We start from the raw sequence: 27,579 nt of genomic DNA, 5'->3' as shown, positions 1-27,579 counted from the left end.
CACTGATTAAATTACCTCCAAACCCGTTTGGGAGCTAGATTGAAGGTTAAACACAAGTTTGGAGCGTTTGGAGGTAAGTTTTAATGGTTAGGGTTTCAGTTTCTCACCTCATTCTCTGTTTTCTCGAGTTTCCTTTGAGTCTCATGGGATTCTTCCATGTATTTAGAGTGAAATTCATGTGGGAAGCACCTTTTTTGTTGATTTCCTGTTTAGGTCTTTGATTTGAGGTAAGGGAGAACTCTACCCTATCTTTTGTGTCTTTAATACCGTTTATTTTGCTATGTACTGCAATGTGGTTGAGATAGAAGGTAGGGAATTGTGTGTTTGGGTGGAAATTTTGTATGAAATACGATATAGTAATTGTTGGATTTTGTGTGTGATAGATATTGAACATATTGTGGATGATGTAGTGATTTGATTATGATGAAGTCTGATGAGGATTTAATGTTTAAGTGTGACGCGACTGAATGTGGACATATGTGCCGTGTATGAATATGAATATTGTGTGTGACTGAGAATGTATATGATGGGCATGTTAAATGCAGTTGTGAATATGCTATGAATGGTTCAGTGATACACTGGAGTGTGGAAGATGGAGCAATAGAAATACCTTGGGGAAAAGCGGGTGATGGTGACACCAACAGTGAGCGTGGGTGCACCACAAGCCACACACTCTCCTCCTGACTCGACCTCTGACTAACACCTTTGCCGAGAGGAGCTAACCGATGACCATTCATAGTGTGAAACTGTGATCATAGTGCCACAGTGAGCGTGGTTACATGCAATGAGCGCACGTGTGTCTGTGTGGATTGTTTGAGGGTGCAGTGAGTGCATCTATATATGGATTGGTATGAAATGCTGAAAAGTGATGAATGTGATAATTGGTGTATGATTTGAATTTGGTAATGAATATGTATGATATACAAATGTGAGTCTCTGTGCTTGTGCATTATAGTGTAGAGTACTCACCCTTACATTTATTTTTCAGGTGACCAAGACGATCAGCATCGGACTCAGTGAACGGGAGAGATGAAATTGCTATTGGACTTAGAAAACTATTTGTGAAAATTTGATGTATTTAATTGAGTCATGTAATGTTTATTTTAATGCAAGCTTGTAACCCTCCCTTATTTTGATATTTTGTTAAACTTGTGCATTGGGAACTATTTGAGATGAAAAATTTTATTTATTCCCACTTATTGCAAAAATTTATTTATTTTAGAAATTAAAGTTAAGGTGTTACATCTTTCATTATCAAAATCGGTTCGATGGACATCCGCTTTCAAAATTGAAGTTGAAACATTACATTTGTTTGACATCGGTCTTCACCTCTACCAGATGTACAATTCACTATTTTAAAAATACATCGCCAATATTTGCATTGGCTTTCTATAGGACCAATGTTGTAACTTATTTCTTCCAAAACGTTATACCCTAAACATTGAATTTTTATTCTAACCGATGTATATAGTATATGACTCATCTCTAAATACCTCGCCACTATCTGCAAAAAAACATTCAGTAGAGATAAGACAACACTTCTTCAATTGTTTAACTGAATAAATGAAACACACCAGTGAAAATTTGAGGAAACTTCACAGGCAAGATAGCCACTTCCTACAATGTTGTTGGTAGCACTCTCCAACCCAGTGACGTCGTTCTACTTCACATTTGAATATTTTCAAATAAACACCCAACACTATATACATTTGCTCTGACCAACTGCTACTAAATATATGTTTTCTTATTTTTCAAACTTCTACATCAGTTATTACCATCACCAGATATAGATATAATTTTTATTAAAAGGTAGCATACGTTAATTATCAAAATCGGTTCGAATTTCCACCACATGTAGAACTGATTCTTTTTTAAATATAGCTTACCATTTTTTACATTGACTTTGTAAGTAACCAATGTTCAAACTTAGTTCTTCCAATACATCACTTTCAACATTTGATTCTCAATAAACCTAATATACATATATATATATGACCCATATATATCAAAGTCAACGTTGTTTTCTTTAAACTTACTTTATTCCACTAGTTATACTATTGAGTTGTAAGTCTTTTCACATTGCAATTTAGGATAAAAAGTTCAATACTTTCAACATTTGATTCTCAATAAACCTAATATACATATATATTAAAGTCGACGTTGTTTTTTTTAAACTTACTTTATTCCACTAGTTATATCATTAAGTTGTAAGTCTTTTCACATTGTAATTTAGGATAAAAAGTTCTATAATTTTCTAATTCTTTTATGATGGAAAAAATGATGAAAAATAATAATAAAAATAATAATATAATACAGAAAATGAAAAGAACATGATGATAAATACTAACAATAAAAAAAAGAAAAAAGAAAAAAAGAATAGAAATATAAAATTAATAATATATTTTTTTATAAATTTAACTTAAATAATGGTACATTGTAATTTATTTTTATTTATTCAATTAAAATTAATAATTTATAATATATTATATTTTTAATATAAATATTTTTTTTTAATTTTTTAAAAGAAGGGAGGATGTTAGAATTTAACTTGAATGACACGTGACCCAACATGAGCAGTAGTGGTGGATAGTGCACCCACCGTTACTTCTGTGCAGGCTAGCAGAGGAGAACGCAGCCTGCGGCACGTGCACCATAGCAAAAGCAAAAGCCTCGAACGAGACGACGGCGACACGAGCGCGAGCAACAACTCGGTGAAGAATAGACTCGCAAACTGAGATTGAGTAATCGAATCCCGCAACTTCCGATGGATGCTACCGAATCACGAAAGGATCCGATTTCTCTGCAGAACCGACCCGGAATCTTCATAATCGGATCCTCCAACGTCGGCAAACGCACCCTCCTATCCCGTAATTGTCCCTTTCTCTTTACCTCGTTAAAATCTTCTTGACCCATTTACCTTGCTTTTGCGCTTATTCTATCTAAGCTTTAATTTTAGGTTTCCATTATGATGTCGGTTATAATTGATTTAAAATCTCTTCAGCATAATTCGTTATTAGATTATATATCTTTTTTTTTTTTTTAAAGTATTATGGTCTCTGTTAAAGGGGTGATCCATTTCATGTTTTGGATTTTAATTTAGATGCTTTAGTATTAATGTGTTGATGCTGATTTCAATTCTTTGGTATGCCATGTTGGTTCAGGAATTATTGTTATTATTATTTTGAGAGGTGGAATTTGATTTGACATGTTTTGGTGATGTTGAGTCTAGGATTGCTCTCTGTTGATTTTGAAGATGCTTTTGATTCGGCTTCTGAAGTGAATGTCCATGGGTATGTCGACCGTGATTCATTTTGTTCAACTGTTTGCTTATGAATTTTCTGTGTGTATATTTAATTATGGACTGAACAGGTGGACTATCAACACTAAGTACTATACTGCTGATGTTTCTGTATGGATGGCTCATCTTCATGATGATTTTTCTGTCAGAAACCTGCCCGTGTTTCGAGGAATGACTGCTTTGGTGATGGTTTTTGACATGAATGATGTTAGTTCCTTCACTTGACTTACTCTGCTATAGTTCTTCTGTTTGTGTCACTTGTTTGATCCATGATGAAGGTTTTATATTCACTGCTGTAAATTCATGTGCAGGAGAGTTATTATTGAATGACTTTCTTGTTTTCTGTGTGCCATGAGGATGCATTAGTGGTGACCGATGCATGTAATGTATATTTCTTTTTTCTCATTATCTGCAGCCATCTTCCCTAACTGCACTTCAAGATTGGGTATCTCGCACTGATTTTGTGAACTTTGAGATACTTCTGTGCATTGGAAACAAAGTGGACCTGGTTCCTGGTCATCCAGCCCATGCTGAATACAGAAGACGGTTGCTAAGACTTGAAGACTCTTCTGGGGATCTTTATTCAGAGCTCTCTGAGTATGGGATTTCAGAATCTGAGGGAACTAGTTTATTGGGAGATGAGGAACCTTCTTGGGATATGAGAAGATCCTGCTTGGAATGGTGCACTGAGCACAATATTGAGTTCATTGAGGCTTGTGCTTCCAATGCTGATTTTGACAAATGTAAAACCTGAAGTCCCATTGTAATGAGCTAGTCTATAACATGTTGCACATAACTCTGATTTTTGCCTTGACAATACTGGTTTACCTATAGATGAGTGATGAGTCATAACTACATCACATTATTAATGGGAGAAGGAGGGGCTTAGATGACAATGAATTACTTCAAGTATGTGACCTGGGATGGGGAACATTGGAAATTATTCTCACATCACACCATAATAACCAAACTTTTTCTGCTAACACAAAAATTAAGTTTGAATGGGGAACATTGGAAATTATTCTCAGATTATATGATGTTCACTCTTATATTGTACTATTGAGATTATGGAATTGCTTATTACAGGCTTGTCCATGGATGGTGATTTACAAGGAGTTGAACGTCTTTACGGTGCTCTTTCTGCTCATATGTGGCCTGGGATGATATTGAAATCTGGTGATAGGATAAGTCAACCATCATTTCCTGAGAAAGAAGGTATTTTTCTTTATTTTTTCTTTGGAGCAAGCTGCTTGCCACTTTCATCAATGTAGAGCAAATGCAAGCACTAATTTTGGTTTATCCTTTTTTATTCTGTCAGATTTATCTTCAGAAGAATCTGATTATGAACAAGAGTATGAAGTTTTATCGGCTGGATCAACCGATCTTTGGGAGGAAAATGAGCAAGGATGGGTTTCTGCACCTTCCATAGATGCAGGGGGATCGGCTTCTCAAAAGAATCCCAGCACACATTGTGAACATGAGGATGAAACTAAGTCTGATAAAGAGTTACAACCCGAGACCTCGAACACCGTGTTTCAGCTTGAGAGCAACAAGGATGCAGCGCACACTACCATGGATTCTGAAGATGGGAAGACAGATGAGGGTAAATGTCTTGACTTAGAGGATTTGGAACAATTAATGTCTGAGATTGGGAACATGCGGGCAGGCTTAAGATTGATGCCTGATTTTCAAAGAAGAGAAATGGCTGCAAAGCTGGCTATGAAAATGGCGTCCATATTTGGGGGAGAGAGTGATGAAGAGGAAATTTAGTTGTTCTAGGATGTTAGCTCAATGAGATTCAGTTATATGCTAAAGGTTACATAGGTGAATGTCATTGTCAGTACTCTTATATGCCTTCACCTGGACGGGAAGATGAGTAACCTCTGTTCACAAGGATAATAGTGTATTTAGACTTCGTCATACTTCTGCACTCTGCAACCCTTGGGCACCGCTGAACATGATTTAAGATCAATTACTTCTGTTTTGTCATACACTGTTTAATAGTCCATATTTTGTGGGGCAGAACATTTTGTTCAAGAGTTGAATATGAGTGGGCTTGTTTGTATTAACTAACATGTGATGTTTGGTGTGAAAAACTGTGGTAGGATGTGACGTGGCTACTTGCTGCAATTTGTTAGTGGTAAAATTGACGGAAAAACACACTCAAGTAGTGTTTTAACTACTTGGACAAGATGACAAATAGTCACTCGGTGATTAGTTTCTTCAGGAATATGAACTTTATCTTTCTTCGAGAATAAAGAGAATGAAGTATATTTTGACCGAAAGCCCTACGCTTTTTAAGATAGCAACAGAACCCCAGTTACAGTAGGGAAGTAGAAGGGAAGTTACATTTACGTTTTGGGTGCTGTCATTTGTTTCTTAACTTGTTTAAAAATTCTTACCCGTAAAGTGTGGTGTGTATGACATAATAGTATTGCCGAAATTAATTTTAGATAATAGTGTATTTAGACTTGTAATTTGATTAAGTACTTATTTTATTAATTTTTATCAAATAAGAGTTTATTGATAAGTTTGAGTTGTAGTAATATAAGCTTAAAAAATGTTTGTTTTGATAAATTTTCTTGAGAAGTATATGGAATTGAAAAAATTAATATTTTTATTTTAATTATAAACCAACTATTCCAAGCAAACGCTACCCAACCCATGGTCAATTTGGGTGCTCATAAAAGGATAAGGACCGTAAGGAGGAGTCTGAAATTTGACTATCCGTTCGTTACATGTCTTGAGAAAATGTAGGTAGTATAGTATGCGAGTGAACATGTTGCCTGCGGAGATGTCATGTTCTGATAAGTCAGGAACAAGAGAAAAAGACTCGAGAGAAAGTGTGAAAAAGTAGGCAAGGTAGCAACTAATTGATGAGTCCCCAACTTGGTTGAAAAGTGAAAACAAAAACTGTGCGTGAGTGTGGTTTGTAGCTGCAATTAAAGTGGAAGAAATGGATGTAATAATCTTTTGCAATCATGTTGCTTTCTAATAATGCATTCGGAAGATCAGTGCAAAATATCGGCTATTGCTTTTTCGAGTCTCAACTTTCAACTTTGCTCGTGAGTTGTTCACACTAAAGCTGGACATGAGAGGAGAATAAAAGATAACCTAGTAAGATAAATGGTGGGTGGGACCTCGCGTCATAACCCTATCCTACTTAAAACAAAGTGTGTAGAAGATGCCACAATTATCACCTTTTTGTAAGCATCAACGGTGTGCAACTCTTATAGTCCTCCCATTAAGAAAGATCTTAAGTAGATGGGAATGGGAATTTGGATAGATGCAGAAAAGGGACCATGCAGCCTAAGGGCATCTCTACCTTAATTATTATTTTTCTAAAACTTCATAAAATAAACATTTATGCTACCTTTATGTCTCTCATTTGTCTTATATCCCTTTAGCCTTGGTTTATTGTTTTGGCTCCGTTCATTTTGGGCATTTCCTTTTGCTAAACATTTGTTTAATGCAGATGCACAAAGGATCCTCATGTAGTGGAAATTAAGCTTCTTGCAGAAGGTTGCTTGATATACAACTAGTGATGGTTTGCACTGATGCACCTTTGATCATTCATGATTCCCTTTGACTGAAATGATTGACTTTATTCTCATTCACTGACAGAATTGGTACAATGGGTACTTGGTAAGACTTGGGAGAAATGCTACGAACACAATTTTCTAACACTTTCTTCTTTTGACACCTCTATCATCATTGTCATTGGGACATGTAAAAAATTTCATCTAAACAGAATATTATATATAAAAAACTGTGAGGAAAATATTATACTTTTTCAAAATTGATACCCAATAGAAGGGTTAAAGTCAGCTTTCCCTGCAGAACAAGGTAAAAAAGGTGACACAAACGAGTAGAGAAGGGAGTTTGGAAAACCACTGCGCTGCTTGTTTGGATAAATGCAGATCATGGTTAAACCCCAGCAAGAATTTTCATTTAAAGAGGTCAAAATTAAGGAATACCTGATTTATAAAAAAAAGATCAACTATTATGAATAAAAATATATGCAACATTTTTTAAATATAGCTAATAAAATATAAATAAAGTTAATTTCAATAAATTTCTCAATATATATTTATAAGAAAAAGATAAAATAATTCAAATGACTTCTATAAATTTAAATATTTCATACACTTTGATTTTTAAAGAAAAATAATCAATAACATTACTATTAATAAATGTATAAATTAATAAAAAATATTATGGAGCTAATAATTTAGAAGGTGTCATAGTTTTTTTATTTAATAATATTAAAAAAAATAAAAACTCTGGGAGTGACCATCTCACTTGTAGGCCACCTACTCCCTGCAGCCACTGAACATGCATTCCATGGTTTTCGTCTCTTTTTAGTCCAACTGTTTAGCTGGTTGATCACGAATTTAATTAGATGTTGATTGCTTTAATGTCTACCACAATATATAAAAATCATTGTGATAGACATTAAAGCCTGGGCTATTTTTTTCATAAAATAAAAAACATTTTCACAGCAAAAATGTTTTTTCTATCGTTTTCTAACATTATATAAATTTTTATTAGCTATTTTTCCATTGACAATAAAAGACTAATCCCTTTCCCAAGGTAAAGATAATTTAAATGAATTTTACAGTGCTAATATATATATATTTTTCTATATATTGGAAATTGTACCTGATAGCATGTTTAAGACTCAGTTATATATCAATCGTGTTGGAGTTTTGTTGGTCAAAATTCTTATTTTTAAGTAGAACTTCATCATCAGTTCACTGCTATTATAATTACAACACAAATACGAAAAATAATTGATTCCAGTGAGAAAGAAAAGAAAAAGAAAAATCAATTTCGCCATTATAACTCCTATACAAATAGTAGTTGCAACTCTTACTCATCTGCAACCCAAAAAAGAAGTTTCTATACAAAAAGAGTAGTAATACATATATACATAAGAAGCTCTATAACAAAGGAGGGTGCTAAAAAGTCTAAAACTATACAAATACATGCAAGACTAGTGAACTGCTTTCAAGGCAAGAAACCATAATTACTGAAGCCGTTGGTAATAATAATATTATGATTAGCATTAGCCGAGTTATCGGCATTGTCGACACAACCGGACTTAGCTTCCGATTCACCGGCGGCCGCGGCCACAGCCGGGAACTGCCCGCACTTCTGGCACAGCGGGACGGCGAAGGGGGCGCGGCACGAAGGGCACGAGGAGTTTGACGCGAGCCACGTGTCTATGCACGCCACGTGGAACCCGTGGCCGCACTGCGGCAACACGCGAACCTCGTCGCCGGCGGCGAACTCCGTCAGGCAAATCGCGCACTCCGACGAGACCACCGGCAACTTGCTGCGGCTACCCTCGTCGACGTAGGTGAACTTGGGAAGCGAGTTCAGCACCTTCTTTTTGAGGCCTTTGTTGGCGAGTGCCATCGCCGGCGAGGTTCCAGCGGCGGCGGGGCCTCGGCGGAGCCAGGCGCAGCGCGCGATGGCGATGAGACCAACCACGCATACAAGGGCGCAGAGGAGCGCTGCTAGGATCACCACGAAGTCTGACTCCACGGAGGCAGCTTCCGGTGGTGGCGCCGCCGTGGATTGGAGGATTCTGAGTGTGCGAGTCATGTGAGGTGGAAGATGGTGTTTGATGCTGTTTTAGATAGAGAGAGAGAGAGAGGAAAGTGTTAGTTGTGGCACGTTTTGGAAAGTTAAATAATTGTGGTGGGTACTTATAGTTGAGATTGAGAAGAGGTTTCACTTTGGGACTGCTTGTTTGGACATAATTTAAGTCCACTTTTACAATTTTATTATAATCTGTTAACGTAAAACAGTGAAAAAGAAATAAAAGACACAAAAATGATAAATATAACTAAGGAAAAGAGATGAAAGGCATAATATAAGTGTGAAGACCTAAAGTTATTTTTTAATTCATGATTTTGTTAATATTATTTTTCAAGTTTAGGTTTAAGTATTTCAAAATAACAATTTTTTATCAAAAAATATTTATTACACTTGTATCTCTAATGTAATAAGTGCTTATTTTAAAATATTTAAAATAAACTCAACAAATCAAAAATCAAAATTAACAGAATAATTTAATTGATGATAAGTGCGCGGAAGATTTGGCTATTTATGAGGAGTGTGTGGCGCGGAGGGGGCGTTGGGGATAAGGGACAAAAATGAATGTAAGATCAAAGATGATTATGATGAAATAAAAGCCTTGTTCCAAGTTGTCGTTTCTCTAACCTTATCTTCTTAAACCTAAATTATAAGACGCACAAAGAATAATTACGATGACTCTAATTTTTTGGGTCATTTCATTGTTTGTTTAGTATTGGGTTGTATTGCTTCCGTTTGTCAATGTAAATTTGTTTTATTTTCAATTAGTGTACAATTACGTACAGTCTACAAAAGAGAAAAGAAAGTAACTAGTTGTCAAAGAACATTTTAGTGGCTGTTATATAACAGAGCACTATAAAGCATAGGTTTGATGGAGGAACATGGAATGACTAATATTTTGTTTCTCATTTAAAAAACGATATGGACCAAAAGATGAAGGAGGGAAGAAAGATAGCATATCATAAAAGCATATATGCCTAAGAACTCAGAAGTGCATTAAACTCTCTTTAAGGACTTGAATGCAATAATTAAATTGAGAATATGAGTATTAAACTAGAAGTTAGTTCATCATTCAAAGTCAAGAATATGTATTTGATCAGACACATCACTTGAATGTGAATCTAACAGAGGCACTTTAAATTTCTGACTGAAAAGGAATAGAGGCAAGAACGTTTAACTATATGCCAACTGTGCCACTATAAGTCTAAAGTTTCGTCTTTGCGGGAGTATCTTACCAGCCCTGATTATGCTATCAACTTTTCAGAGGCGTTCTAACCTACTTTGTTGATGATTTAAATATAACCAAGAATAGCAAGGGCCCCTCCTCTTCGCTCTGTTTCTTTCGATGAAAACAAAAGCTATTGAGTTCCTCTGTCAATGTTCGCTTCGCATTATTTGTACTCGTATTACCTTGGATGTCGTGGGTACAAAAAAACCATCGTTCTCGTATTTATGCGTTGGTTGAGATTGATCTTGTCGCCCATTTATTGAGATTTTAGCGATTTTTCATTAAAAGAAAATTATATAGGGATTGTTCTAGTTTAATTCAAGTTACTACTCTTATACAATGTAAAACAAGTGGTCAAATTTAAGAATATAAATTATTGGAAACATATTTGATGTTGAAAATAATTAATCACTGAGTTTCACAAAATATTATACACATATATATATTCGACACAGTATTGTGCTTTAAATAAAGCTAATGCACGAACCAGTATCTTGTTTTAGCCACAAAATGTCACATCTTAAGACTAATTTTGCTCATCTACCAGCTAAATTGGATCTTCCATTCAATGGTTTCTATTTTCTGTTTTTGTGAAAGGAAAAAGTTTTCTGATGATGGTTGGAGTTAATTGAAAGCGAGTCTTGCAGCGATATGTGAATTCCTTTCTTTTGAATATTGACATGATTGATTTTTAATTAATTAATTTAATGTACAAATAATATTTTAAAATTTAGTTTTAAGAGCTCCATGCTTAAATAAGTGAAGCAAAATGAATTTTAAAATGAAATTAGCCAAAACAACATTAACAGAAGAAATATTATAAATAAAAGTGGGTATAATATTACAATATGATATAAATATATATATATACACACACACACACCAAATGTTCACTGGATTTAGAAACATCTCTTTAATTTATTTAAAATATATAAATTTTGTTAGATCTGTGTCGAGTTTCCTGCGCTTGCACGACCAGCGAAATTAACCTCAAAGGGTTCTCTACAACTATAAACAATTGATTTAGATATTTTCAAGTATGAAAATTTAAGGTTAATTACATCCAACCTTGATTCAAAATAAATTAAATTTACGAGACATTTTAATATAAATTAAAATATGGTCATCTCATATTAATGCTCTATAGAATAAAGAAACTATGTGCTGTGCCGAATCAGAAATGGGAGAAGAGAGGATCAATGCAGCTAAAGAGTTGTTCTTTTTTTTATTTTTTAATTAAAGTAAATGTATGTATTAGTCTTTGGCTGAACTTGATAAATTCCTTGGGAACTTATTAAAGGGTATAGCCCTAAACCAGTAAAAAATGGAGGAGACAAAGAAGAAACAAATTTCAGTGAAAACCTTTGGTTATAGAGTACCTCTTATAAAAGCTACATAGGCTTTCCCACTTTGATGGGTGATCCACTGATTCTCATTTAACATGCTTGAAAGCTTTATAGGCTTTTTCCCACTTTCATGTGGGATCCAATAAGCCTCATACAACATGTGCTTATGTCTGGCAAAGTAGGGCCCAAATTCCCTTTCAGTTCTCAACAATTTTAATTTTCCAATCTCCAAATCAATGATTCAGAGAGATAAAAACCCAACCCTTACCCTCCTTTCTTTATTTATGTGGCAGTGGGAAGAGTGAAAAACAAACCAAGTTTTGCTATTTATTTCCCAAGATAACTCTTTCAATACAAGTCTCTGTATTGTATTTATTTTTAATTAACGCGGGTTAAGGTTAAGATGATACTTAATTTCATTTAAATAAACTTTAAATGTAAACCTTTAATGAGAGACTGATTTGAGAATTAAAAAATAATAAATTTTTATTAAAAATCAGTTGAAATGCATTAAAAAAATGGAGTGTGTATTTTGGTGTCTTTCAACAAAATATTCTTATTTTTTTATTGTTTAACAAGTGTTTTAAGAGACTAGTTAACGTTTTTTAAATTTTTTAAAACAAAATTCTAAGTTTATTACATAATGGACATTTCTAAGTAGAATGGAATTATGGTACAAATTAAATAATTATTTGAGAAAAACTCTTTCATATTAAACAATTATTTTTTCATTCTACATTTTACACTATTTCTACAGCTTTCATTTTATGGTATAAAACTGAGAGATAAGGTTTATTATTGAGTTTATCTGTCTTCCCTTTTCACTTTAAAAGTGGGGTATGAAGGTAACGCAGAAAATAAGAGACATGAGACAAACATTATCATTTTAATTACACCATCCTTGTAGTTCAGTATGTGCATTTGTTTTTCCTTTCCCTTAGTCAATTGTTTGTTTGTGTTACTCTTAAGTCATTGCAAAGTAATTAGTTGTAAAGGGTCGTTACTTTTAGAAGAACAAAATATGAAACATGCATAAGCTAACACAAGTATCCTTGTCGCGGCCGACAAAGGAAACAAAATGACCAACGAGGGTTAGGGTATGGGTTGTCTTATAATTAATAAGGCCATGCTAGCAAAGTGACAAATAGAAGTGACAAAAGGATTAGGGCCAGTCCCAAGCAAAATGGGCCATTTTTTAATAATTCGCCTTTCTTTTCTTTTTTTCTTTTTACTGAAACCTCTCAACAGATGCTGCATGTCCATTTAGCAACAAGATTATATGAGGTGGGTAAGCAAATTTTACTCTCAAAAGAAAGGCTAAGTTGAAATCCTGAGTAACTAATTGTTTGGAGAGCTTCCAATGTAATCGGTAAAACAAGCTTAAAATTAAATTTAAGAAATAAAATATGAAGAGGACTTCCTAACACTAAAAGGGTCTCAGAAGTTAGTTTCAAATATGACAATATATGTAAAAATATCTTGATAAAACTATAAAAAAATCGATGTTCAAAATTAAATTTTATTTTTAAACGGCTTTACTTTTCAATTCCACCAAGTTTTCAAGTGAAACCACCGTTTTGGAATTAGATCAACACAATAAGTTCAAAAAAGTTTGTCATGCACATATAATTAAGAAAAAAAATCAGAGTCTCATGATAAATTCAAAGTGTCACCTTGCACTGTTTCTCTTATTAGAAAAAAGAATAATTTGTATTACATTTTATTTTTAACAATAGAAAATTGTTTTTAACATAGAAATCAAACGTGCTTCTAGTATTTTAGGTAATATTTTTTTTTAAAAGATTTTTTCATAGATTCAATTTGTGGTCGGGTCCTCTTTAATTTGCTATAGTTACTATTGAAAATAGACTAAAATACTAAGGATAAAAATGAGAATTAAGAGGAATAAAGCTCATTAACAATATGCTCAAGGGATTTGAAAAGAGACATGAGTAGAAAATGAGGGATCACGTGGCAAGGATAGTGTCCTCAAAGAATTCTTAGTGCAGGAAAGAGGCTACCATGGAGCGAACCACAAGCACTTAGGAAATCGATGTTGCAAGAATGATATGTCAGAAACTAAAGGAACTATTATGATAGAGCAAATTTTTAAACTATTGAGCAAAGAATGAGATGTTAAACTTATTTGGACTACCAATTTCAAAAAGCAATTCATATGTAGACAAGACATGTAGGAACAATCATTCGAGAATAGAGACAGGTCACTTTACCTCCCTAATTCTACAGTCATGGTATTCAAAAGTGAGAAGAAAGAAGTCAAGCTATAAAAAGTAGCAATATCTAAAAATGGTTAAAGGTATTAGATAGGAAACGATAAAGATATGAGTCACCATTGATTGTTGTACTACTTGAGGACTAAGGGACAAGAAACCATGTAAGGAACAAAGGATAAAAAATAGGGGATCATTTTTCTCTCATTATCGTTTTGGTACTTTGGAAGTTCCATGGTCCTCCCCAAAGAGAAAAAGAGAAGTGTGGAGGAACTCCATAGGAGACTTTTTCCAAAATGACCTTCCAACAAATGCTTTTCCTAAGCTTACAGACTAGAGCGCGAAACAAAGAAAAATATGAGACTTCCTAACTTATGAATGTTGTAAAGCATAAGGAAGCATATTTAGATGAGTGTTCCTCAATATGCCTAAGTGAAGAAATGACACTGAAGAAAATTAAAAGAGTGTTCTAGCAAATGGGAATTCACGAGCAATATTTAACTTAAAGGACTTTTAGACACGCTTTACTCTAGTAGGGACATTCTACACATTAAAGAGGAGGTAGCAGTTGCCCTTGGGCGTAACTTACATCTTAAGCCATCAATCAACCTCTTACAAGTAAAAGACATGTTGAGAGATGAAGGTAAACTCATTCCTCCAAAAAAGCAGTCGTTACACTTGCCTAGTTTACCCCTACAAGTTGAGCGTCCATGAGTTTCTATTCTCATATACTTCATAAGCTTATGAACCCAACCTTTGTAATATTATCGATCTTCAAACATTTATACACTAGAAATGCTGAAGATGCCTTTAACATTCTTAAAAAGACTTTAGTCAATGCACTTGTGCTAACTTTGCCAAATTTTAATGAGAAATTTGAGGTGGAATGTGACGCCTTTGGGAAAGGAATTGGAGCTATTCTTATGCAGAAGGGTCAGCCCATTACATATTTTAGCAAGGCTTTGTCAGAAGCTCAATGGGCTAAATCTGTCTATGATAAAGAGTTGATGGCCATAGTTTTGGCCATTCAATATTGGTGGCATTATTTGCTAGGCCGACAGTTTGTGGTTTATACAGATCAAAGGATTTAAAGCACTTGTTACAACAACAAATAGTCTCTGTCAATTACCAATGTTGGGTGGCAAAATTGCTTGGTTATCAATTTGAAGTGGTATATAGGCCGGGCCGGCGAATGCCTTATCTCAGAAAGAATGTGAAGTTCAATTAGTTAGCATACTTTCTTTTTCTCGGTGAAAACAACAATCGATATAGAAGTAGAAAGTGTTACAAGATCAGTTTTTGCAACAAGTTATTTGAGATGTCCAAATTGAACCTAGTTCTAGAGGCAAGTATTCTTATGAGAATGAGTGTTGTATTACAAAGGATGCCTAGTCATTTTTGCTTCTTGTTCTCTAATTCCTAATATGCTAAATGAATTCCATCCGTCCACCACTAGGGGTCATTCAGGTTTTTGGCAAACATATAAAAGGATAGCAAGAAATGTTTATTAGGTTGGTATAAAGAAGAGAATTCAAGAGTTTGTTTTGTCATGTGACACGTGCCAGCACCAAAAATATGAAGCAGCTTCTTCGGGAGGATTACTTTAACCTTTGCCTATCTCATCTCAAATTAGATAGGATATTTAATTGGATTTCATAGTGAGTTTATCTCAATATGGAGGGTTTGATGCAATATTAGTAGTGGTTGATAGACTATCGAAATATGGATGCTTCATTCCCTTAAAGCATCCATATACAGCTAAGAAGGTGGTAGAGGTTTTTGTCAAGGAGATCGTTTAGTTGCATGGGTTGTCATCCTCCATATTAAGCGATAGAGATCCTTTATTTGTGAGTAACTTCTGGAGTGAATTATTCGAATTGCAAGGCACCAATTTGCTGATGAACACTGCGTATCATCCTTAAACTAATGGTCAAATTGAGGTTGTCAACAAACATTTAGAAACATATTTTCGTTGTTTAGCTTCAGATCATCCCAAAACCTTGTCTTTTTGGGTTCCTTAAGCTGAATTCTAGTATAATACCACATATCATGCATCTACACGAACAACATCATTCAAACCAGTTTACGGCATAAGCTCTCTTACCATTCCAAAATTGGTGTATAGAGAGATAAGAGTGGAAGCAGTCGTACATGAGTTAAAGTTAACTTAAAAAAGAGTAAGTTTATTCAAGCTTTATAAATAGTATTCTCACATATGATATTTAAAATTTGCAAGATTAGACATATATTATAACCGAAGATTCAAACTAAATAGATTTTAATACTATATTAAAAAATTAAGTATAATTCACTCTTAAAAGCTAACTCATAAAATGTTTTTTCAAGTTTCATAGCAAATTATTTGATTCTATTTTTAACTAATATGGACTCAAATTATTATACTACTCAATTACATACCATTTCATTAATAAGGTAAACCACCAAATACATTCTACTAGAGCTTGGTATCCAATTGTCATTAAATATATTGAGCTGCATCTTTTGTAGATATTTTATGTATTATTAAAATATGTCATTTGACCTTTATATATATATATATATATAAAGAATAAATTATTCAATCAACTTACATAACTTAATTACATGTATTTCTTTTGACAAAGTTTATGTTATCCATCAAAAGCTGAACACAATCCCTTCCTTTCTCCAAATTTGGGAACAGGCGAGAATGCAGGGAGAGTTAATCCACTTTGCTTAATAAACCAGAAAAACAAACGACTCAACTAAATTGACCCAACTTAATTTAAGTCAAATACATTAACTCACATCAAATGACCCAAATAAACTCAGTCAAACTGAATTGACGGCTCTTACCTTGACCATCTCATCCTAAATTCCCATGTCTAAGGCTACATGTTAATATGGCCATAGCAAAATTATAAACAGGAAGCACAATAAATGTGCACGAATATTGATGTATGAACCTATAAAAAACGGTGAAACTGATTGTATATTACTATATTTGATGTACTTAACCAGAAGGCTTGTATAATTGGGATTTATGGATATCCTAGTATATATATTACATAGTATAACCCACAATTCTGTCCTCTACTTGCTCCTAATGATCTTTTGCTCAAGCACTCAAGCATGTTAATCAAAGCCAACAAGACTATGAGCATGATTTAGAGCAAAAACGTTTCCAATGCCGGGAAGTGGTTTAAGAACAAGAATGTACAAAACGGACCATATCGAGTGTAACAATATCTAGAGAGATCTAAACAAGGTCAAAGATATATGTAAAAGAACAAAAATGGTTGAATGGAGTAACTTGTGATGCTATTTCAAGCTTCTTTCCAGGGGATCCGGCTTGACAAATGCGAAGCCACCTATTGTTGTTGATTCATGGTTGTCGGTTTCTCCTCCTGCAATGTTGTTGTGTTCATTTTCTTTAACTTCTTGCCCACCGGGATCCACTCTTACTAACAAGTTTGATGTTGGTGATGTAGGAGACAACTCAATATCAGTTTGGTAATCATCTTGGTCTCCATAGGTTGACATGGTGCGAGTTGAGTGACCAGTAGTTTTGAACCGGTGTAGTGTGGGGCCTGAAGAGTGTATTGTTGAATCAGTGGTGCTTCCATCCATGGTTCGCACACTCGACTTCCCAAGTTTCACTCCCTGCTTCTTTTTCACAGCCATGTGCCATTTCTTTAACGCCTTTGACGTTTGTTCATCGAATATAGATTTTTTCATTCTTGAGCCCATCTGCAAGAGTTTACCGTGATCATAGTCAATTAGTCCTCCTTGACATCTTTAGAAACATGCAAGTATAAATAAAGATAAATAAGGAAAGCATCGGGAAAATCAAATTTTGTATGATATCATACGAATGGTCTGACTAAAATAGCTCATAAAAAATAAGGGGGATTTATGAAAAATGTTTCAATGGCATCAGGAATTAATTATTGGAATTTAGTCATTTAGCTCATAAACAACACTTTTGTATATTGATCTCAGTTAAGTTCATGCCTGCTGAAAAAACTTCGTTCAAAGCAAAAGAATGCCTCTGATCAAATAATAGAAAATCAGTAAACAAAAAGCAAGTCGTACCTGAGTAACAAGAGCATATAATGGAAGGGTGATGTAGCTGCAGAGGCATAACACCCCAACCCTTCAAACCACATCAGAATTCATCAGATTAGTTTATGGTATTGTTATGCAATCATACTAATTTCTTGAGGATCTATATATCTGCTCCCTATTCTATTGTTTTCAAACGAAGATAGCGTCAAGATAGAGTGAGTTCATATAAAAACAGCAGTTAATTTGAAGTATGAAATGCATATTCAAGCAAACCATATTAGTGCAAAAGATAATTTTAAATCTAACACTTACCCTAAAGCTACTTTCACTATTGCAAGCTTGTAGTCAGCATGGAAACAGTTTTTCAGCCCAAAAGAATACTGCAAATCAAGAAATTGTCACATTTTATTATTCACCCATTTATCAAAATCTAAGTAGATTACAAAAAGATATTATTTAAGATAAAGGTGTAAAGGGGGATCCGTACCCATATCCACAAGAAATATGTAATTTGGAATGCATTCTGCAGGTAAGAAAAAATCAGTCAAATACAAAAATATTCCAAACTTCAAAAATATATTTCTCCCTAGTGCAAAGGTTAAACTAGGAAATTTTACATTATTTGTTCAATAGCAAATCCATCAAAATAATGTAAATGAACTAAAAATTGGTGAACTACAGTCGGCAAAAAAATATCTATGTGCTTTTAAGCAGTATTTAAAAATACAAACTTCCTATATAACACACAAGAATTTTAAGGTAATCAATATGTTATGCATCCTGGATGCAACATTAGTGTTCATTTGCTTCCAGGTTAAGATGCCTTTCCAACTCTAAATGTAACAATCATGTATGGTTTGTATGTTCCATCTACTAAACATTTGTTCAAGATTCTGCTAAAAGGAAATCAATTGAATACCTGGAACAAAGCAAAATGGATGAGATGAAGTACTAACTGAGGCCGATCAAACCAAAAATATCTGTCTGAGCCTTGAACAAGAGGAATCCCTTGGACAACTGCATGTCTTTCTGTAAGTTCAATAGCCATCTTTGCCAATGTAGCTTGAAGTTTTGTTCCAACAGCCAAAATTATCTGCAACCAATTAAAAGGTTTATACTTGTAGGTCTCAACCATTCTGCAAATTTTATGTCGGAAACACAATACTTACAACAACAGGAATTAAGGATGCCCAAAACATAGCATGCCATCCTGGAAATTTATATAGGATTAAACAAACGTCATTCCTTAACTGAATATTCAACTGAAGAATTGTGAATTTCGTAGGACCTCATTAAGAAAAAGTTGCTCACCATTAACATTTAGGAGCAGGAAAACAACAAATGATGCCCAGAGGACGGGACTGTCAACAACAAATACATCATAGTGAGCAATTGTGCATGTATGTCAAACAAGCTATAATGCTACAAATGCACTGTGTAAAAGAGTTTTACCTAACTCCCACAACAACCTTGAAATCATCCTCCAACGATCTTTTGATATACTTTTGGAAGTTAAATTTACTTCCAGGAGCCAAGTGGACCTACACATAATGCGCTGTCAAAAAGGGAAGGCAATTTCAGCATTATGCGAAAATGTCTTTCAGCATAGGACTCACAGTGATAAATCCATTGCGCAAAGCCAGGTAGTCAGCCTTGCCCACAGACCTATAAAATTGTCTAAAGAAGCAGCCCTGAAATTAGCAACGTTGGAAGAGATGGTACATCATCAATTTCAAAAGATCATGATGAATTCAAGTTATAAAACAGCAGGCATTCTATTAACAATAATGTTAAAAAAATTGCTATAGTGAATCCATTAGCTATTCTACTTCACAACCCAATTTTTCTGAGCTACACTTCAAATGACGCCACTAAAGCATCTCATCCTTTTTCTTTAACAAATTTTACGTGTTTCATGGTTCCAACAAAAGCCATGGGCACTCATTCCTTAACTTGTTGATTAAAATAAGTCCTCAACCTCAAACAAATAAAAGTGAAAACATAGCAGATTAGTAAAATGGGTCTTACAACATAGAAGAAGATTGAGTATCTTGTCCAAAAAGAAGCATGAGCTCTCACAAACGATGTTTCATGTGTAAGCCGGAATCTTGAAGGATCTACACATTTAATATCAATACCCAAAATAGGCATCAAATTGCTCGTATGATCAGTATTATTTTTACACTCAGAAGAAAAACAATTAAATACATCATTGGGTATCATACCATTGGCAAACTCATACCCATGAGATGAAGTCTCCTCCTCCCAAGCCTTCCATCCCCGAATCTACACAATAACAACAACTAATTCTTACCCAGTAGGTACAAAAGAAATTTTCAATCACCGTGTTATGTTACCAAATCCTCATTATCACTGAGAACAGAAAAAGGGCATGATACTTCCCGATAATTTTATTCACAGACCAAGATACAGTAAAAGACTCACAAACCTAACCACAGTGAGAGTTTGGGAGCAAATGTTCAGCCTACATTCTCTATCCTTGAACATATTTCATCAGGTGGCCAATCTTAAGACTTAAACCCTCTCATTTCAGATTAATTACTCAAGCCATTTTAATGCAATATCTTTACCATTTAAATCCTATTTTATGATACTGTGATTTTTCATTGAGCACAGACCAGTTGAGTTTTCTTTCAGTTTTCCATGGTGAAGTAGATGAACTATTTGGTCTTGGTATAATAAGGCTAGTGTTGTATTCTCCAGCACGTTGTCAACCTACCTACAATTTTGTCCATGATGTTTTAGTTCCCTCTTATATTTGCACTAACACTCACTATGGAAAAATAATAACAGGATAAGGACAGAGAATTGAGCCATTATACCTTAAATTTAAACTAAATCTACTCAATCTTTTTCCTTTTGTTTTAGGAAAAACTTAAAATAATAAAGCAGTAATTCCAAGATATTTTAACCATTAAATCTTCCAGACATCATGCTTCCAACTTCCAAGTTCCAAAGTTAGAAGAAGGGGTCAAAAGGTTGGTTACCAATTCAGTATCCTTAAAATGCACAAATATCGAAAAATAACTTGAGTATTCAACCAACAAAATAATAATAAGAAAGAAAGAAAGAAAGAAAGAGACATACAGACCTTTAGTCTACCAAGAAGCATTGTGACAGCACTGTAAATCACATGAAGGACGGCTAAGAAGAATATGAGAATGTGTAGCTGGTGCAATCCATTGACAGATATAAGTGGCTCATGTCCCTACAAGCACAAAAACAATTAGATAGGCAATTACTGATAAGGGAAAAATTGCAAAACACTTCAGGAATTAAAGACTAAAGAGCAAAAGAAATCTTTCATGTTATGCTGACTGCTGACAGAAATAGTACAAAATTATAAATCCTATTGACAGTACGGCAAAAGAGAATAAGTGGAAATTTTAGAGGATTTTTCTTTGAAACCTAACAAAACAGTGAGTGTAACGTTTATAACTAACATAAAATATATTATTTTCCTATAGCAACCATATGTTAATTGTTCTCGAGTCCTAAAAGACAAGCAAATGTTCTCAATTTGCCTATCTACACCTAAACATGGTGTTTTTGAATGAGACAAATTACACTTACGTCAACAAATTTAGCATGACTTTAATATTACTGCAAAAATATAGTATGTTTTTTTAAACATAAACCAGAAAAGTGCAACAAAAAACAGTGTTACAAAAAATTATAATGTCAATTGCTGATAAGTTTAACAAAAGAAAATCACCAAGCCTACTTTGACAAAAGAGCATAGAATAAGGTTTCATTTAATAAAATATAAAACCTTAGCTTAGAAAGATAGTTACCTCCTTGCATTGGTAAGAGGTAGCTTCATCAGACAAGTATCTGCGTTCATAAGAAAGAAGTTTCCTACGATGTTCCTCTTCACTTGATGCATTTTTGGTACCTGTTGCTCTATATGGACACGGCAACAGTTTGTCTGCCAACTTGGTTGGAATACATATTCTAACAATGTAACTCTGACCAAAAGTCAAAAGCAGTGAAATGAAACCCAGAATCATCAACTCTGCAAAAAACAAAATCAACAACAGCAAAAAAATGCAAGAGAAATAATTGTTATTCATTTATTTATTTACTATTATTCTATTCACACAAATATGAAAAAGAGATAATGATACTGAAATAAATTAAGTCAAGAAGAGTCAAACTGCTTTGGCTTTGGCTTTGGCTCCGGGAGATAAGGATAAGTGCACGTTTGGGCCGGCATTTAAACGTTACAAATTTTCGTTAATTTTAATATAACGTGATTCTACAAAAATTTCGATATTTGATCGTTTTTCATCAAAATTAATTTTACCTTTAAACTAATATTTGGGTTAGCGTAACATTGCGTTAAAAAATTTATACTAAATTTTACTCAAAAACTTAAATTAAAAAAATGAAACATAAATCATATTAACTTAGAATCATTTTTAAGGGAAAAAGTTATACAAAAACAATTCATTCAAACTTGAAGCTTTTATGTGAAAAGTTCTTACCAGCTTTGACCTTTTCCAGTGCTTCAAGTAGTGCCTTCTTGTGCCTTTCTTGTAGCCACTGTGAAAAAATTCACCAGGTCAAGGATTTAAACAAGAAAATCACAAGAAGCACTAATCGTACCTTCGAATATTTCTAAGATTTCAAACATTTTAGCACAACTTCAACAAAAACGAAAAAATATAAATGTTATCAATAAGCAAAATAAAATAAAATAAAATAAAATAAAAAGCAAAACAGGCATTGCACATCACATGACAGAAAAATCTTCAAGTGTGTGGATCAAACATTAATTGTGAAACGCACGAGCAGCGAAACACAGCAGTAATTACAAGACAAAGAAAAAGGAGGCGTTTGAAATTGGTGACATTAACACACCGTTCCAACTTTGTGAAGACTCTTCTCGAGAGTTATGGATATCAAGATGAACACAGTGCAGACACAAGCAACGGCCCATGTTGGCGTCTCATCAAGGTCTTTGGAACTGCCACTGCTCTCGCTTGAAGCCACAACGACAACCACACCTCCACGCCACAACCATGATGAAACCACACAAAGACAAAGCTTTTTGTACTTTGAGACACACATTGAAGAAAACCACAATTCACAAAAGCACAATTTGAGTTAAAAAACTGAAAATTAGGTTCTTAGAAACAGGCTGTAACCACAAGGACTGTTTGGGTTTATTTGAAAAAAAGACAAAGATAAGAACTTAATGACTATCTGATCTGGGTTGGTTTCAAAACAGAAGAAATTGTGTTCAGAAGCGCGTGCATTTATTGATGAGTGGATCTTCCTTCTTCAGAGAGGTAAGAGAAACAAAGACTCTGGCTTCTGGTAGGAGTGGTAGGCTTGTATTTGAATGCAGTTTCAAATGTTAGAGCAGAATTTCATTATTTTAAAACACCAAAGATTGTATATTTTTCTATACTCTGTTTTCGTTTGAGAAAAATTAATTAAAGGGATCTGTCTCATATTTTAAATGGCTTTATTTTACCGTGTACTAAAAATAAAAAATATTAAAAATAAAATTATTATTTAAAAATATATTTAAGTTAAAACATTTGATAATATATATTTAATAATTTTTAAGATGTGTCTTTAAATATGCTTAAAAAAATAAATATAGGCGCTAATGTATATTTATTTATTAAAATATATTAACAAACTATATGCATTTTATAAAAAATCTAATATAACTTGCTGAACCATTTTTCAAAAAAAAAAAAATCTTTTTCTTTGGTCTGAAAAGAAAAACTTGCATTCTGGCATCAATTAACATCAATTAATTAAGGAAGGTCTTGCAGAGCTTTTTAGTTTCATAATGGAAACTCTAAGAGCTGTCACGTTGCTTGCAGACCTTGTCGTTGTGCATATTTCCTTTCCTTCGGAAAATAGTTGGCAGTATTCTTTATACCTAAAGAGAGAAATAAATAAATATATAAAATTAGAAAAAGAAATAATAAGGAATTGATAATATGATATAATAAAAAAATTAAAAAATAAATGAAATATTATTATTCTTTAATTTAAGTATTTAAGAATTAAATTTTTTCTTCTACTACCTCTTTCTTTTTGTTACTCGTCAACCTGATTTTTTTTTACAATTTGTGGCGAGATTAAAAATTATAAACTAATATGAATTTGATGTGGATTTTGGTATATGACCAGACATAAAACTAAGATCAATGATAAAAATTGCTTGAATTATTTTATGATACAACTGAAATGCATTAATATTATAGTAGTAAAAATATTAATTTTTATAAAAGTTAATTCTAAAATTATATTCATTGTGTATTTTAATAAATATAAATTTGTGTTGATAATTTAATCTTGCGAATAATTTTGTGAAAAGAGAAACGACATTGATTACATCATATGCATGGACTACCCCACAAAACACGTTTTCACTCTCAACGAATGAAAGTCAAATCAGAGGACTAGCTAGATAAATACGTCAGAAAATAAGTGTTTTAAGAAAATATAAAATATTTTTAAAAATTTTTTGTTAAAATAACGTATAATTTTATAATCATCAATAATTTTATTTTATTTTCATCTCTATTCTCTTAAATAAATTATAGTAAACAAACTTGTAACATTTCACTTTATTTAATTTTAATAAGATATTATATTCAATATATTTTAAATAATTTTATTAAACAGCTCCAATTTAATTAAATTTTCAAAAAATTATAAACTTTTAATTATGAAACAAAATTTTAATTAACTTATTAATTATAGATATAAATTATAAATTTTCAACTGTTATTCTAGAAATCCAAGTATATTGAAGAAAATATAAAAAATGTTTTATTAATATCCGATAAATTTGGCGGTGGTCCGGTGAACAAGGAATATTTAATATATTGAATTATACGAATAAAATCTTTGACCGAGTGGCCTGTGTAGTAGGTTGTCTATTGTCTTATTCTGCATCACAACGTAAAAACGTATATCACTTCGGAAACATTTTTTTTAATCTCTGTTTTACAAACTAAGTCAACATTCTATGCTTTCTCACATATAAAATAATTATCATTATTAAATATATATAATAAATAATATATTGAGTAATATATTTAAAAAAAGCATAAATCAGGAATGTCCAAGTTAAAAAAGGCATAGAATAACGTACTTTGGAAACCTTGTCTTTGATTTTGTGCTCAAAGCAAAGGTGGATCTGAAATTCTCACGTAATGATTGACCACTAAGGCTTAATTCACGGATATCTTGCCTTTCAATTTAAATGGCGCAACTCCAGCCTTTGATTGCTACCGTGACAATAAGCAGAATTAACCCAAATGCTAACAAGTATTTTTTAAATATTTTTTTATTAACATATTTTCAATACATTTTAGTGTAGTTTTTAATATTTTTTATTTATTAATTTATATATTAGTTGATAAAATTCTTATATTTTATTTCTAATATATACCCCTCTAGATTTCCTAGCTTTGCTATTTGTGAACTATTTTTGATAAATTTGTTAACTACTTCATTTCCTAGTGTGTATATTTTCACATTTTTGTTTTCTATTAAGTTTTCTCTTTTACCAGCATGACTAATTCTTTAGGCAGCATTGTCACTTTTAATAATCGTTTTTCAAGGTTTAAATAATAAGAAGAATGTAAATACCTTGAATCGATAGTATTAGCCTTACTATGAAATATGAATTAGTCACGAAGTTATTATATAACTGTTGTTAGTGAAAGATAGAGAAGACCTCAACATTTAGAAGATTTAATGGAGTTGGGTGATTTATTATTAGCTTCATGGGTATCCTAAGCCACAGAACTCTGGTTGAAAGTCTCTACGCGATGTTCTTTTATTTAATCTTCTCTTGAAACTTATTTTGTTGGTCAACATAAATCAATCAGTGGAGGTTTGAATCCCCATCATACATGCGAAATGTAGGCTGACTAGTGAAACTCTCAATAACTTCCTATAATAATAATAGATCCAAGAGTCACATAAGCATAATAAATGATTTTTGGCCAAGCCAAAAGTCAACATATGCATAAGTCTTATGCATTATAGTTTGACATTGAATTGGAAATGTATGAGGTTCTTATTTGTGAATGAATGATTGAAATTTATTATATTATATTGGTTAAGTTGATTTTTATGAAAATCAAGGTTTTATATTAGTTTATACTTTATCCAGTTTATTTCTTTTCTTTCTTTCAAGTCTTAACTATTTTTATGAGTATTTGAAAAGTTTCATCCCTCTTTTTTATTCTTATTTTACAAATCTTCAATGTTATGTCCAATAGTACAAGTATACTCGAGAATTATAACAAGATTCTATTAATAAGATTGCTATGTCTAGAAATACAGTTATATCAGTTGGATCATTGTCGCACAAGGGGATTCCTATACAGTATGAAATTTCATAGGTTATATAGGGTTATTAGAGTTAATGAGTGAGTAATTATTTGATGTTGGATTTTACCAAATTAATATGATACTAGTTAAGGATTTATCATTTACCTTATGAACTAATGTGATATGGGACATATTAGATCCTTAGAGTAAAAGGTATAAAGTTGTATATGATGTCTTATACCTTATCTAAATGTTAAGTTAGTCTCTAGGACTACCAAAGAAGAAAGTCCGACAAGTTGCTTGAAATTAAAAATGTGTTTGCTTGATAAAACTATACATGTTACAAAGTGTAAGAAAATGGTTTCCTAAGATAAAACTAAGAATAAATTTAGTTTAGGTTTAAAAAAATCTTACATTTTTATCATTAGAAAAAGATCATTACAATTTTTAAGTAAAATTTGTGCAAACTCTCAGTTAATTAATAATTATTTAAAGCATTTATTTAAGTCTTTCTTTTACTACAACATGATTATTTTTGGTTAATCTTTAATCCCTAATGAAAAACATCTCTCAATAAAAAATGGTAAGGTGCCATTATTAAAGCTGTAAGGACATTTATTGAAAGGAATCATTACAATTTTTATATAAGGAGAACATTTATAAGTAGAAGGTATTGGAGAAAATATCGAGTCTTCTTTTTCAAACTTTCCTATAATCTCATCTTAGAAAAAGTTTATGATTTTTCTTTTCATTCATAGGAAACCTCTACTATCATTGTATTTAAAGCTTTTCTTGTAAGTTGTAAATATTATCTGTTTTCTTTCAATTTTTATTTTTTTTTGCATATTTCTTTACTTCTCTGATTTAGTTTTGCATATCAGGTTTATGGATTTACAAACGTAATGCATTTCAATATGTTTTCATTTTTCTCTGTAATGATCCGTAATTTTAGTATTAGAGCCTAGTCGCGAGAAAGGTTAATTCTGGTAACTGAGAAGTATTAACAGATTTTACAAAATTTAAACAAAATTATAATTTATAAGTGTTAAAACTAGTGCTGGTCAGTCCAGATCGTAGTCTTGGTAGTAATTCTTAGGTGAGTCAGTGAAATGGTTGATAAGTTAATCTTGATAGATGAAACATTAATAGAAAACAAAGATGTTTAAATCAGTAAAATTATATAGTAATTTAAGTTTTAGAAAAACTTCTCAAACAAATAAAAGAATAGCTAATTCGAAAATAGAAACTAAAAAACAATAAAAATCAATAGGTGAGATGAAACAATCTCTACAAAATTAGTCAATACCCATTGTACATAAATCCGATGTATATTAAAAGAGTATAACATGATTCTTCAAATCAGATAAACAAATTCTTAATTAATATGAACCTTTGTAAATTTTTTTTTGCTAATAAATAATGTATTTATAATATATATTATATTTTCAATATTGTTAATTAAGGTGTATTGTCCTGGGAGCTTAAAAT

At 32.6% G+C, this 27,579-nt stretch overlaps 3 protein-coding genes across 5 annotated transcripts; 1 reads left to right on the top strand and 2 right to left on the bottom strand.

Moving 5' to 3' along the window:
• The first annotated feature begins 2,572 nt into the window (after positions 1–2,572).
• Positions 2,573–8,095, top strand: LOC113858272. Its single transcript, XM_027490822.1, has 6 exons — positions 2,573–2,867; positions 3,230–3,290; positions 3,370–3,505; positions 3,714–4,041; positions 4,385–4,513; positions 4,617–8,095. Exons 1-6 carry the CDS (start codon positions 2,765–2,767, stop codon positions 5,066–5,068), a joined length of 1,209 nt encoding a protein of 402 aa, XP_027346623.1. The 5' UTR covers positions 2,573–2,764; the 3' UTR covers positions 5,069–8,095.
• A 61-nt stretch (positions 8,096–8,156) lies between these two features.
• On the bottom strand, positions 8,157–8,973 carry LOC113858937 (RING-H2 finger protein ATL8-like). The gene has a single exon (XM_027491743.1). It carries the CDS (start codon positions 8,906–8,908, stop codon positions 8,309–8,311), a length of 600 nt encoding a protein of 199 aa, XP_027347544.1. The 5' UTR covers positions 8,909–8,973; the 3' UTR covers positions 8,157–8,308.
• A 7,675-nt stretch (positions 8,974–16,648) lies between these two features.
• LOC113858179 (MLO-like protein 10) lies at positions 16,649–23,126 on the bottom strand. Of its 3 annotated transcripts, none has more exons than XM_027490688.1 (15): positions 22,639–23,126; positions 22,263–22,320; positions 21,570–21,790; positions 20,867–20,983; positions 19,980–20,040; positions 19,783–19,871; positions 19,371–19,445; positions 19,207–19,295; positions 19,066–19,115; positions 18,924–18,964; positions 18,674–18,847; positions 18,242–18,277; positions 18,067–18,134; positions 17,782–17,842; positions 16,649–17,436 (listed from the first exon to the last, which is right to left on the bottom strand). In XM_027490688.1, the coding sequence occupies exons 1-15, from the start codon at positions 22,846–22,848 to the stop codon at positions 17,008–17,010; spliced, it is 1,779 nt and encodes a 592-aa protein (XP_027346489.1). In that variant the 5' UTR covers positions 22,849–23,126; the 3' UTR covers positions 16,649–17,007. The 3 variants fall into 3 exon arrangements, with proteins under 3 accessions (XP_027346489.1, XP_027346490.1, XP_027346491.1); XM_027490689.1 differs by having other exon boundaries at positions 19,834–19,871; positions 22,639–23,079; XM_027490690.1 differs by having other exon boundaries at positions 17,348–17,482; positions 22,639–23,079.
• Positions 23,127–27,579: the final 4,453 nt, after the last annotated feature.

The sequence above is a fragment of the Abrus precatorius genome, unplaced genomic scaffold (genome assembly GCF_003935025.1).
Source record: "Abrus precatorius isolate BTA unplaced genomic scaffold, Abrus_2018 Scaffold2, whole genome shotgun sequence".
NCBI classification, from domain to species: Eukaryota; Viridiplantae; Streptophyta; class Magnoliopsida; order Fabales; family Fabaceae; genus Abrus; species Abrus precatorius.
The sequence above is the reverse complement of the archived record's forward strand: the minus strand, read 5'-3'. Positions and strand labels throughout refer to the sequence as shown.